General features: G+C 35.6%; 1 protein-coding gene across 3 annotated transcripts in view; it reads right to left on the bottom strand.

Moving 5' to 3' along the window:
- The window catches only part of LOC121410081 (U3 small nucleolar RNA-interacting protein 2-like), a 40,158-nt gene that overhangs the window by 9,913 nt on the left and 15,940 nt on the right, over window positions 1-14,305 (bottom strand). For all 3 annotated transcript variants that reach the window (XM_041601938.1, XM_041601939.1, XM_041601940.1), the window contains exons 5-10: window positions 12,676-12,844; window positions 12,192-12,316; window positions 8,239-8,331; window positions 7,050-7,150; window positions 6,380-6,514; window positions 4,267-4,329 (exon numbers count right to left, since the gene is read on the bottom strand). In XM_041601938.1, coding sequence (XP_041457872.1) covers window positions 4,267-4,329; window positions 6,380-6,514; window positions 7,050-7,150; window positions 8,239-8,331; window positions 12,192-12,316; window positions 12,676-12,844 — 686 coding nt within the window. The remainder of the gene's footprint in view (window positions 1-4,266; window positions 4,330-6,379; window positions 6,515-7,049; window positions 7,151-8,238; window positions 8,332-12,191; window positions 12,317-12,675; window positions 12,845-14,305) is intronic.

Here is a 14,305-nt window from a genome sequence, read left to right as displayed (position 1 = left end):
ATTTTCGGATTTCTCAATGATTCATGTATACTTTGTTAAAAACAATGATAACAGGAAAGCGATAAAAATGCAGTTTTTCCACAAGTGTTTGATTTTGGTATTAAACTTACACCTTTTTCTGACACTCCACGCGCTCAACTTGACCAAATTTTGCTACATACTAAGCTCTACCCCTAGCAATGTACGCTATTGTAGATTGGCTATTAATCAACATAATTAACATAACTTGTTAAAGTGGACAGCGGCCAGGCATTCTCCCGATCGATAAGTCCAGGGGTGGTATTCTGGAACACTGTTATAACTTTTGTCATAAATTTTGTCATTTCTCTCCGAGATGTGACACCACAATGACTGTCACAAATCGGTATTCTGAACATTGTCTTTTCCCTGTCATACCTCTCAAAGTTCCCGCCCATCTTTTCGGAAGCAAACCAATCGAAATCATTACTTTGAATGAGAGCCATTCTAGCCAATAGGAAGGCCCAATGACAGGTAGGGCATATCCCCAATACAGTTGTGGGCATCGCGTAATACGCTAATATTGATGCGCTTGATTAAAAAGAGAGATAGGGAGCTGTGAAGGATTTCAGAGGAGAATTAAACAAGTGGAATGCCTCTGGCCGTCTCACCTACATCACGCGATTCAACATAGCAGCAGTGCTGACTTTGAAAACTACTATAACTCACACAAGATGTTCTGTGATACTTGGTTACTCTTATTTCCATGTTTTATGAATTAGACCAATACACTTACAGAGATAGGATGGTAATTCAACAAATACCCCCAATGTGGCAAAAGTTCATTGATCTCACATGACCTTTGACCTTGATCATGTGACCTGAAACTTGCACAGGATATTCAGTGATACTTGATTACTCTTATGTCCAAGTTTCAAAGGTCAGATCAATAAACTTGCAAAATTATAATGGTAATTCAACAGATACCCCAATTATGGCCAAAGTTCATTGACCTTTGACCTTAGTCATGTGACCTAAATGCGCACAGGATGTTCAGTGATACTTACTCTTATGTCCAAGTTTTATGACCTAGACCAAGATACTTCCAAAGTTATGATGGTAATTCAACAAATACCCCCAATTCGGCAAAAGTTCATTGACCCTAAATGACCTTTGACCTTGATCATGTGACCTGAAACTTGCACAGGATGTTCAGTGATACTTGATTACTATTATGTCCAAGTTTCATGAATCAGATCCAAAATCTTTAAAAGTTTTGATTGTAATACAACAGATACCCCCAAATCGGCCAAAAATCATTGACCCTAAATGACCTTTGACCTTGGTCATGTGACGTGAAACTCATGCAGGATGTTCGGTGATACTTGATTAACCTTATGTCCAAGTTTAATGAACTAGGTCCATATATTTTCTAAGTTATGATGACATTTCAAAAACTTAACCTCAGGTTAAGATTTTGATGTTGATTCCCCCAACATGGTCTAAGCTCATTGTACCTAAAGGACCTTTGATCTTGGTCATGTGACATGAAACTTTAATAGGATGTTGAGTAATACTTGCTTAACCTTATGGCCAAGTTTAGGTCATGTGACCTAAAATGTGCACAGGATGTTCAGTGATACTTACTCTTATGTCCAAGTTTTATGAACTAGACCAACATACTTCCAAAGTTATGATGGTAATTCAACAAATACCCCCAATTCGGCAAAAGTTCATTGACCCTAAATGACCTTTGACCTTGATCATGTGACCTGAAACTTGCACAGGATGTTCAGTGATACTTGATTACTATTATGTCCAAGTTTCATGAATCAGATCCAAAATCTTTAAAAGTTTTGATTGTAATTCAACAGATACCCCCAAATCGGCCAAAAATCATTGACCCTAAATGATCTTTGACCTTGGTCATGTGACGTGAAACTCATGCAGGATGTTCGGTGATACTTGATTAACCTTATGTCCAAGTTTAATGAACTAGGTCCATATATTTTCTAAGTTATGATGACATTTCAAAAACTTAACCTCAGGTTAAGATTTTGATGTTGATTCCCCCAACATGGTCTAAGTTCATTGTACCTAAAGGACCTTTGACCTTGGTCATGTGACATGAAACTTTAATAGGATGTTGAGTAATACTTGCTTAACCTTATGGCCAAGTTTCATGAACTAGGTCCATATACTTTCTAAGTATATGATGTCATTTCAAAAACTTAACCTTAGGTTAAGATTTGATGTTGACGCCGCCGCCGATGCCGCCGGAAAAGCGGCGCCTATAGTCTCACTCTGCTATGCAGGTGAGACAAAAACGAAGGAAAAACAGAGAAAAAGAGGAATTGATATGTAGGGCCTAACTAATTTTAGCATGAAAACACCTGTATGTTCTCATTAAGATGCGCATACCTCGGTAATCATTAGGCGGCGGATCTCGTTCAATCAAAGAAATTATAGCGTTGAATGTTCATCTCTAATAGGTCCATGGTATCTCAATATCATATTTTATTATTTTGTCCAGAACCGGGACATTCTATGAATACTTAGTCATCATATACAAATGTTGACTTTCTTCCTATTCCTCTTTCTAAGTGCGAGACAAAACTTGTTGATATTCCATTCTTAAAATTAGGAATTCATGAAAATGTTATTCTATAAATATTGGTAAGTCTAATGAGAGCGTGATACATGTATTTGGTGACATTGAGAAGTGAAAGCTGGACATTTTAAGCACTTTTGTAATTGTGGATAGGATGCAATGGTTTAATATATTTTTTAAAATTAATGCGAGAGCAAATCAAAATCCAATATTTTTTCTTTTTAACTCTCATGTATAAAGGGGATTTTAAGTAGTTTGTTATATAAAAATATAATTCACAAATCAAAATGGGAACACACAGGGGGGGGGGCCTCGGAGGCCATATGATCTCCAAAAATACCCCGGCCTAGATAGGGTTAAGCATTGAAGAGTTAAAGCAGTACATTGTATGCTTTGATAATATATACAATAGAGTGACGAAGCAAACACATAATATGCCTGATAACAAGTTTGATCAATAATAGATGAGATCGAGCAAAATCCCACTGTCTCAATCTAATACTGTATTCAGAAAATGTAAATTTGTGAGGGAACATTTCTAAAAAATGATGGCCTACCGGTATCTCTATTATTACAAGTTCATATTTACATAAAAACCAATAGATTAACTATTTTACAAGGATAATTTATTTAACTGGATTATGCGGTAAAAAATCAACAGAATTCTGGTCATAGTGACTCACTTTATAAACTATACGCAATTGGTCATTTTCAAACTAAAGTGGACAAGGAGGTAAAAATTAAAACTTGCCAGAAATCAGTAGGCTTCAATTTTTAGACATCTTAAATTTATTTTTCCATTTCAGTTTACATAAAATTATTCAGTGTCTTAAAAAAATTCAGTGAATTTAGTGCAAGGGAAATTTAATGTTACAAAATGTACATTTTTGCATTTAAATTCACATATTGCCTATCACTTTATTTTCACCATAAACAAGATGGATTTAATTGATTTTAATTTGTAAAAGGAAAAATGATACATTCATGAATTTTGGCTAAAAACACTATTTACATTGGATTTGTACACAAATTCACATTTTTGAGCTATTTTGGGCCTGCATAAACTTACAAAAGTTGCGTAATATCGGAATCACATACCCCGGGGTAGCAATTTTGGTCTCAAAGTTGCGTGAGACTTGAAAGTAAAAAGTGAGCGATGTGGTAAAAAAAAATTGCACAGCAGATTTATTGCGAAAAATGTCAAGGGGAGGGGCATGGGATTGATCCCATGCACTTTGAATAGCCGTAATCCCCTCCCCCACCGGTCCTTACCCGGTGCTTGCCCGTCCATACTGGGCCAGCTGCGCCTCCGTTTTGCCTTCCCCGATGTCCGCCCGATATACATGTATATATATGGCCAAGGTTTTATCATTGATCATTTTTACAAATTATTGCAATAATGAAAATGGAATAGAGGAATAAAATGCTTCATTCCTACAAACCCACTAAGACCAGTGTGGACATTTAAATTATATAAATTGTCGGTATTTTTTTAATGAGGAATCAATCATACTCATTCATTCACAACATTATGTTCAATTGTATGTTTTGAAGAATACATGAAAGAATTCTATGTACAAGAATTATGTAAAAGAATTTGATTTGTTATTTTAGTTCATTCATTATGAAATAAAGGGCTACACTGTATTTTTGTCCTCTGGAATAAAAGGAAAGAAAGAAAAAAAATGTATCTTTACCCATCATCTGATCCTGAAATAAAATGATCCTCATTTATCAGCTTTACACAGTCAATAGAGCCCCTGGCAGATAGATAATGATAAAAATGAAATTTAGTGAGAAATTTGCTTGTGACTCATGAAAAAAATAATCAATATTACTAATATTGAATGAATCATACAAACACACTCTGAAGTTCATCTGAGTTGACTCATGTTTGGACAATAATCTATTATAATGAGCAATAACAAAACAAACAGTGAGATTTCTTTGATGACCAAAATCAAACAACCATCTGTCTTACAAATGAAATATAATTCTAAATCCACTGCAGGTTGATAGGTAAAGACAGCATCGTCTAGGAATGAAACAAATGGAATGCCTCTGGCAGACTCGCCTGCATTACGCGATTTAATATAGCAGCAAAGCCAACTTTGAAAACTACTATAAAATAATCATTCACAAAAACACCATTCATATAATGACATAATATACTTTGTTGATATTGTATATTGTACTGTTTTTATCCTTTTGATGGTTGAATAAATAAATGAATTGAATAATAGCACGTTCATTGACCATAAATTACATTTGAACGGTGACTTAACACTTGTCAACTACACCCATGTCCACTTTCATTTACTCTATCCATAAACTTTCAAAGTTATGATGGCAATCCAACAATTACCCCAACATGGCCTAAGTTTATTGACCTTAACTGACCTTTGTCCTTGGTTTTGTGACCTGAAACTCACAGGGAATGTTCAGTGATACTTGATTACTCTTATATCCCAAGTTTTATGAACTAGATCCAAAAACTTTCAGAGTTAGGATGGTAATTTAATGAATACCCCCAACACGGCCAAAGATTATTGACCTTAAATGACCATTGACCATGGTCATGTGACCTGAAACTCGCACAGGATATTCAGTGGTACTTGACTAACCTTATGTCCAAGTTTCATGAACTAGATCTATAAATTTTCAAAGTTATGATAGTAATTCCACAAATACCCCCAACTTGACCAAAGTTCATTGACCCTAAATGACCTTTGACCTTGGTCATATGACCTGAAACTCAAGAAAGATGTTCACTAATACTTGATTAACCTTATGCTCAAGTTTCATGAACTAGGTCCATATACTTTCTAAGTTACGATGTCATTTTAAAAACTTAACCTTCGGTTAAGATTTTGAAATAATTCTCCCAACATGGCCTAAGTTCATTGACCCTAAATGACCGTGACCTGAAACTCAGGCAGAATATTCAGTAATACTTGATTAACCTTATGTCCAAGTTTCATGAACTAAGTCCATATACTTTCTAAGTTATGCTGTCATTTCAAAAACTTCCATTTATGTAAGATTTGGTGTTTGATGCCGTCGCCGTCGGAAAAGCGGTGCCTATAGTCTCGTTCTGCTATGGAGGCGAGACAAAAAGTACACCCAAAATTGTACGTACAGGTCATATTACTAAATCTATGGACACCTGAAATATCACATATATTCAATAACTTCCATTAATGAGACTTGAAATATATTGTCTAGCAGCCTAGATTTTCAGTCCGTTTTTTTTTATAATTAATTCAAGGAAATAAAAAACTTTAGCCATACCTGAAAAACAAATACTAAATATAATGCAATTATCAAGAATCTATAGTAGCATATAATTTATTTGCTTATTGATAAATATGCAAAGCAATCGACTTGTGTCCATTTCTTGTAGTGCCACGTTGATAGGGTCAAGCACATCCGTCCTGACCACTTAAGCCAGGATCGGTTTTTACTTTATCAGAAATGGCACACCAAATGAAAAATGATGATTTCATGGTGTGATGAATTTTACTATTCATATCAAAATGTTCACATCCATGAGTATAAAATATCTACATTGAATGCTACTTGCCATTGCATCTGTCTACATAATTTTTGCTCGCCCAAATATGGCAAATTTTGGCTTATCCTGTGATACATTGTCCATGGCTAGTGATCATTCCTCACAAATGAAAGCAGTATCAAAAGTATTGATACAAAGAAGGAAATCATTCCCATACTGGGAATGACAATTCAAACTTAAACTGAGGACAAAGTTCTAGCAAATCAAGAGATTGGAATAAATAGAAATTGATTTACAAGTGGCCATGGAAGATGAGCTGTGATTCTTCAAGCACCTTCCATATCCTGATAGAGTTATCTCTCCCTCCTGATGTAATGGAACGGTCCCTTGTCAAGCTGTCTATACCTGTTATTGCATCTTGATGTCCAAATCTGCAGTTAAGATCAAGGTTTGTCTAGAATTCTCTTTCCATCATAATGCTGCATATTACTTCTGGCTATAAACATGCTTTATAGTGCTATTGTTTAAAATGCAAGGAAAACAATAGCTAAGCACTCCTTATTCAATACGGGAAAATTTATTAATTTTTTAACAAAGTAATGGTGCTGAAGGGAGAATATTATCTTAAAGATGTAGTTCTTAAAATATTCATATAATCTTTTATGATTTGCTTTCTTTTATGACTCTTCCTATTCTATGAATCTTACAATAAAAGAATTCTTAGGAGCTTATTAAGTATATTGGAGCAAAGTATGATTTGTGCGTAAGTTAGGATAATCAAGATTGTTATAAATCAATAATACAACCTTGGCGATTATTTCATGAGAATCCATTACGAAGTGCAAATTTTTGTAACGCTCTTACTGGGGAGAGGGGGTTGACTCAAATATCCCCTCCCCCAGGCAATAGAATAGGCAAAAATCCCAGCCTTGCTAGTTTCATAGAAATTATATTACTGATACTTACAGGGTTTCTACATATGCCATCTCATCAAGATTCCAAATCTTTACTGAACGATCGTGTGATGAACTGAATAACTGATGGGTGCCCTTTCGGAAAGCTAGGCCCTGTAAACATGAAATATCATACTGAACAATAACATAAATGACTAAAATATTATAAAAAATAATAGTATATATATTTATAGAGCACAGAAACTATCCAAAAAAGTATATATTCTACTGCGCTTTAAAGGACTCCTAAAATGCTTTTATCAATTAAATAGATGTGTTTTGAGTTTTGATTTAAAGTTGTTTACGGATGGTGCTTTCCTAACTTCCAGGGGTAAGCTCTTCCAGAGCTTGGGGGCTACACAAGTAAATGCTCAATCACCTAGCGCTACCATATCTAAGCACTTTTACAGATTTACTTTTACCCTGGGCCCCTAACACAATGATTAGCGATTAATCGCTAAATAAAATGGCCTATCAGGATTATCGTTGCATGTGCATTTTGCTCAGTAGACTGACTAGGAACCAATCAGAATTTTTCTTTCAAATTAGCGATTCATCGCTCACCTTTGTGTTAAGGGCCCTGGTCACTGGATTCAATCACTGTTCTTCACATGAAATGCATTATCTCTGCTCCCTAGAGAGCCTTCTGACCAGGCTGCATTTCACATGCACACACAAAATCATCTATTTACAGTAACACTAAATTAACATTCACTCTTACCTGGGTCAAAAGCTTTTTCTCGATAGGTTGGGGATATTGGGGGAGGGGGTTGGTAGTAGAAAAATTTTAAGAGGAAAAATCTCTGCAGCAGGCCTGAGTTAAACCTGGGTTTTTTGGGACAGGTGACCACCCTTGATTTCTTTTAGAAGACTGGTGGACCACTTAAATAATACCTAAAAAAACCACTGTCACCACAGATTGTGAAGAATCAACCATTTTAGGAAAAATCCTGCTTGGTAATATTATTTTTCAAAGCTCTTTTTGGTTAAGGAATTAGGAAATATAGTATCATGTGCAAATTCAAATATATAAAGAGTTAATATTCTCAGTCTCTGGTAAAAATGAATTCAAGTATTTCTTTATTTTGTTAGTGAACTGGTCTGAACAAATTTCCACCAGCAACCACCATCTTTGGGCGGGCGGCCCATCGCCAGATGGTTAGACTCAGGCCTACTGAGAAGCACCAATCATCTTTACTCACTGATATAGCATCACGATGACCTTTGAATGTGTGTTTAAGAGTACATGTACATGAATCCCATACATGGATCAGCTTGTTTCTGCACCCAGATACCTACATTCATTAAAAAGTGAGCAAGAACAAAAATGGTAAGTATATTACAAAACTGGATTAGATTGGTGACTTTAAGAAGATGCAATCTATTATTCAAACATATATCATATTGCTTTGGAAATATTCATTTATTAGTTTTATCATCTGCTGTCACAATATATTTTAAAACGTTTGAGAAAATAAGGCTCCGACAAGCGCTACGCTAATATTAACAAAAGTTGAAAGCTGTTACCTGTAGGAGACCTCTTCAATATATTATAAAATGATTTTCTTTAGAAGGGGGGATTTCTTTTTTTTTTCCTAGGTAAAAATAGACATCAAGATGGCAACCCCCCCCCCTTGGTTGGAAATCAATTTGGCACCCCCCTCCAAGTCGAACATCAATTCAGCCCCCTAAGGTAGAACATCATTTCGCCCCCACCCCCTTGGTTGAACAGAATTTGGCACCCCGTATTTGAATTTTCCCCCTCTTCCTATCTCTGTTTTATTCTATTTGTTTCCCTCTTTTTTTCTCCTCTTCCTTTCTAATATATTTGTGACCAAATAGAGATAAATAAACACTAGTGTATGGAATGCAGTGTTGTAGTGCCTTGATGCTCGGCCTTGGCCTTAAGGCCTACTTTTTCAAAGCCTTTGCCTTGAACATTCAAGCCTTGGCCTTGAGAGGGCCTTGAGGATTTTGAGCCTTGAAATTTCAAGGCATTTTCAAGGCTTTTTCAAGGCATTTTGTATTTTGTACTTTTATTTGCTTTTATATAAGTATAAATGTTTTTATTGTTCTGTATATCTAATGACACAAATGGTCAATACTAACAGTCAGCAGTAGTAGCAGCTGTAGTAGTAATATACTAGCAGATCCATTGTGATTATCACCATTATCAAGAATTATCATCACATAATTATATAACAAAGAAAAGTGATGAAAATAACATTATTTATTGGTTATATCATGACTAATGATGATAATGACAATATCAATAATAATGATTATGATTAAAATTATAGTGATTTTATGACAGGAATAATTGTAACAGATCCGACTGCAATTTCGACACAATTTTCATACTTTAAAAATAGCTAACTCTAAAGAATGATAACAAGGTTGATTTCTATTCCATTAGGACTTTCCTTGTATTATTTTCTTTGACCAACAAGAATGTTTTAAGTCTTAATGATTATCTGAAAAGATTTGGTAAACTTGAACACAATCTTCAATTTTGTCATTTCCAAATAGGATATGTCAATGGCATGATGAGCCAAAATTTTGAGGGGCTAAGCATAGCATCTAGAGCAAAATTTCTGCCCCCAGAAAGTTGAAAGCGATTGAAGCGAGCACAATTTTTCACCCTTATACTATTAGAAAAGCTAATTTTGTGATATATTGTGACAATATGTTCAGAAAATGATATCAATTTCCTTTTATATGTTTATTCTTGGTGGTGGAACTTCTTGTCTCGCTCTTTTTTTCTGGGGGGGGGTCCTGTTATTTATTAAACAGGCGAGAAAGAGGAACGGGAAGAGAGATTGAGAGAAGGGGGGGGGGGTGCTGGTTTGGCAGAAAATACTGCAAAATCAGTTAAGATGTTGATTGGCAGTACATCTAATTGAATTGTTTATATTTTGTTTTGGGTCTAGTGTCTCAGATTGACAAAACAAAATAATAAAGTAAAGCTACTTATTTTTAATCATATGGTTTGACAGTGAATTTCATTTCACTAGTTTCAAGGAAATAAACAAACAAAACTGACAAGATTCCTAAAAATGAATCGTTTTCAGGTCAGCATTTGAACATTTCAACTTGCGCTTTGTGCTCTCTTGCCCCCCCCCCCCCCCCCGAAAAATTATCTGTAGGAAAAAAATGCCTGTTTTCCAAAATCAAAAATACCTTTTTTCCCAAATTAAATATGCCCTTTTTAAAAAAGAAATACATTTTTTATAGTAAAACATGATACATTTTAGGTTACAAAATCACCAAATTTTTGGATCGCGCTTGGACTCATAAATTATTGTTATTAAAGTAAGGTTCTCTTTCTGTTCCCGTTCACACACAAAAAACGCCAAGAATGTCCAGTTTTCAGGTTGGAATTATCAAATTTGTAAATTTTGGAGCTCGCGCTTAGCGCTCGCATAATTTGATTGGTGAAATAAGTATCCTATTTATGAGTCACCGAATGTAGTCAAGAACAGCTTCCTTTCTGGTCAGTAAAAATTTCAGCTCACGCTCAATTCTTTAGTAAGATGCACATCTTTTTCATGATTACAATAACAGCTCAGAATATTTCATTTTCATTTCTTATTACATGAAATGTCCAGAAGTTTGAGCTTGTGATTTGTGCTGGCAACATCTCGCAAAGCTGCCCTTTTAATAGTGATTATCGCAATAATTGACCAAAAATCGAGTTTTACAACTTCAGAATTGATTTGTTTTTTCAAAACCGCTTGCTCGCTATGCTTTCTTGCAGAAAAGTAAAGCCTAAGTCAAAATATCTGTCCTAACAATTAGAAATCACCTAAAAAGACTTTGCTGAACTGAAAATCTACAGAACACACAACTTCTTCATGCAGTTGATAATCTCATTTGAAAATATCTGTTTGCACTAAATGCTATTTTTTTAGCCTTGACCCATCCCCCCCAAAAAAATATGTTCTGCCTCCCCTGTCTCAAGGAGTAGAGAAAGACATATGTTGAGATTGGTCATGCCAGGATCAGATCACCTTGGTAATAATAATCATTGCAATGTAAATCGCCTAGAAAAATAATGTATTAAATGAACAAAGGTAACTATATCATTATTTTAATAACATATGTCTAAATCTATCATGAAATTATCTTCATTTATGTACAAGGGTAAAAATTTTCACTCACTCACACCTTTTATACACTTTGTCTTGTGTGTCATGTCTGCCGCCCCAGGGGGGGGGGGGGGGGGGCACTTCCATTCACGAGTGAATACCATGCGCGACCAAGGGGTCTCGAAAAGAACCCTAAACACGTAATTTCCATATTCTGAAAATGAACCCCTTAACAAGTATTGGCATGTGAAACCCTACCCTTAACAAGTATTGGAAACAAAAACGATACTCTTGGCAAATATTCCCTGAAATGGACCCCTAAACAAGTACAGGAATGGTTTATTGTTACGGTTCCTTCGGTCGTCGGCTTTACCTTATTTGGTTTAGTACGAGCCCACTTCTACACCTCGCGCAAATCGGACTCTAAACACGAAGTGTTGGGGCAAAAATGACATCCTTTATAAAACATTTTAATTTTGTTTTATCATCCCCGCAAATTCGACCCTAAACACGTAATTTTCCTAGCGAAATAGATACCCTTTTTTCCTTATTTTTGTGTTTTTGATACCCTTATCACGTTACGTACGTAACGTGCCCCATCGTGAAAAAGACATCCTTTTTACGTGTTTTTTGGTCGTGCATGGTATCCACTCGTCAATGTAAGTGGCCCCCCCGGGCTGCCGCCTAAGAATTGTTGTCTCATTGTATTATATTGAAAGTTTGAAAATGCCTTGGCCTTGGCCTAAGCCTTGAGGTTTTCAGGCCTTGGCCTTGGGTTTCCATGCCTTGGCCTCAGCCTTGGTTATTGAAGCCTTGGCCTAGTGTATTAAAGCCTTGGCCTTGGAGGTTTCAGCCTTGACTACAACACTGATGGAATGAAATCAAGATAGTTTTCCGGTCACTTTATATTCACTTTTTTAACACACTAAATGATCTCCAGATTTAGATGCAATTTTTCTAGGCTTCATTTTTGTAAAATATCACAGACATAGGTAACAACTGGGGCCGTGCAGCTCAGATTTTTTAGCAAGTCAAATCAATGTTAACCTATCCCTTATATCACTTACTAAGAGAGTGTCATCTGAAGACAGAGCGAGTGCTAAGATGTGATCAGTATGTCCAATATGTTTGCCCTCTGTTCCTTTCCTTCCTCCTGGTATCTTATGTTCTTTCTTCCCTGTCGCTACATTCCCTGTATAAAGACCACCAATCATGGAAGATACACATTTTTTTTCAAAATAAAATGATATTGCTTATCAGAAAAAAAAATGCATTAGTATTTCTCATATTTAGCTTTAACTTAAACCGATGTTCACTTTCTCAGTATGCCTAGAATTTGTGCATGAATTTTACGGAAATTCTTTTTCTTTCTTTTCAGGGGTATTGGAGGGTGAGTGTACTTTAAAATTCACAACATCATTATGATTAATGACAATCACGATGATTGACACCGCTAACCTTACTGTAATTGATAGATATGGTTGAAACTTCAAGTTCATATTCCAAACTACTTGTAATTTATGCTATGAAAACTACTTAAAAACAACTTACATTTAATAATGGAACAGTCTTTGCTTCCACTGAAAATAAACTTGTTGTCTGATGATATCACTAAGCATGTGATGGCTAGTTGGTGACCTCGCAGGATAGTGAGGTCATTAATAGATGGACATGCATACTCTGAAGCAACAAACTTCTGAAGTTTCCCACTCTGTTCCAACTATGAACACAAACATTAAAGGATTTTAAAACTTATTCCATGATGAGAGAATACACTGAGACAATTACTCAAAGAAAATAGTTGAATGAAATACTAGTAAAAGGAACTTGTTTTCACTTTGCCCACCACGTACAGAATCCCCCTTCACCACATTAATTTTCTAGGATGCCAGATCACAATAACTATTGATTGGTCAATGGTAATACAAAGCAATATTGTTGAGAAATTAATAATCCTGTCAATAGTATCATTTCATTATGTCTATTTGAAACTTGAAAAGAATGAAAGAATTTATTTATTATCCAATGCAATGACAGTAACACTGGGTATTAGATATTTCCTTATAATATAATGTGGTTGTATGTAATCAAAGTGAGTTTGGTAGGAATTTTTAGTTTAGACTGGAATCTCATTTCCCCACCTACTAGATTGGAAAAAAAAATCTTGGCAAGAGTGCATCCGGATAATTGAGAGATCCAGATAAGGGAAGGTTGGATAGAAAAGCAAGGATAATAGGAAGCAGAAAATAGCATGATTGCTAATGAAGTCTGGCCCCTTGTAGTTTAAGCAGATAAAAACATGTTTCTTAACTTGTTAGTTAATGATAAACAATCGTGAGTCTACTAAATACACTGTAAATACATAAACAATGCCTACGCAACAATTTAACAAAAACTAACAGTATTAACATATGAAAGATATATAAATAACAAAAGTCCTGTACATATAGAAAACAACAAGTGGAATGCCTCTGGCCGTCTCACCTGCATCACGCGGTTCAATATAGCAGCAGTGCTGACTTTGAATACTACTCTAACTCGCACAAGATGTTCAGTGATACATGGTTACTCTTATGTCCACTTTTTATGAACTAGACCAATAAACTTAGAGATATGATGGTTATTCAACAAAAACCCCAACATGGCCAAAGTTCATTGACCTTACATGACCTTTGACCTTGATCATGTGACCTGAAACTCGAACAGGATGTTCAGTGATACTTGATTACTCTTATGTACAAGTTTCATGAATCAGATCCATAAACATTCAAAGTTATGATGGTAATTCAACAGATACACCCCATTCGGCCAAAGTTCATTGACCTTTGACCTTGGTCATGTGACCTGAAACTTTCAGGTCACATGACTGAGACTAATGTTGTAACCCGCACCCGTTGCGGTACGGGTTAACCTGCCGGTACGCCTCCGATCGCGGGTTGCGGGCCGGGCCGAGTTCATTCTCAAACCCGCAGACCGTCATGCAAAAAAAAGGGAGAAGTAACGACGCATAATAAAAACATTCACAATGAAAATTGAGTTAAGATCATGTGCTTCTTACGTGGCAGATTCTTTTAGAGACGTAGATATTTCCTTTTAAAAAATGCCGGCGTATTTTTGTCTTGTGAACAGTGAACAGGACTGAGTCTGAGACAGTTCAACATAATAAAATACATCGAGTTGC

Source organism: Lytechinus variegatus, chromosome 3 (genome assembly GCF_018143015.1).
Source record: "Lytechinus variegatus isolate NC3 chromosome 3, Lvar_3.0, whole genome shotgun sequence".
In the NCBI taxonomy this organism is placed as follows: domain Eukaryota; kingdom Metazoa; phylum Echinodermata; class Echinoidea; order Temnopleuroida; family Toxopneustidae; genus Lytechinus; species Lytechinus variegatus.
This window is presented reverse-complemented; position numbering and strand designations above follow the sequence as displayed.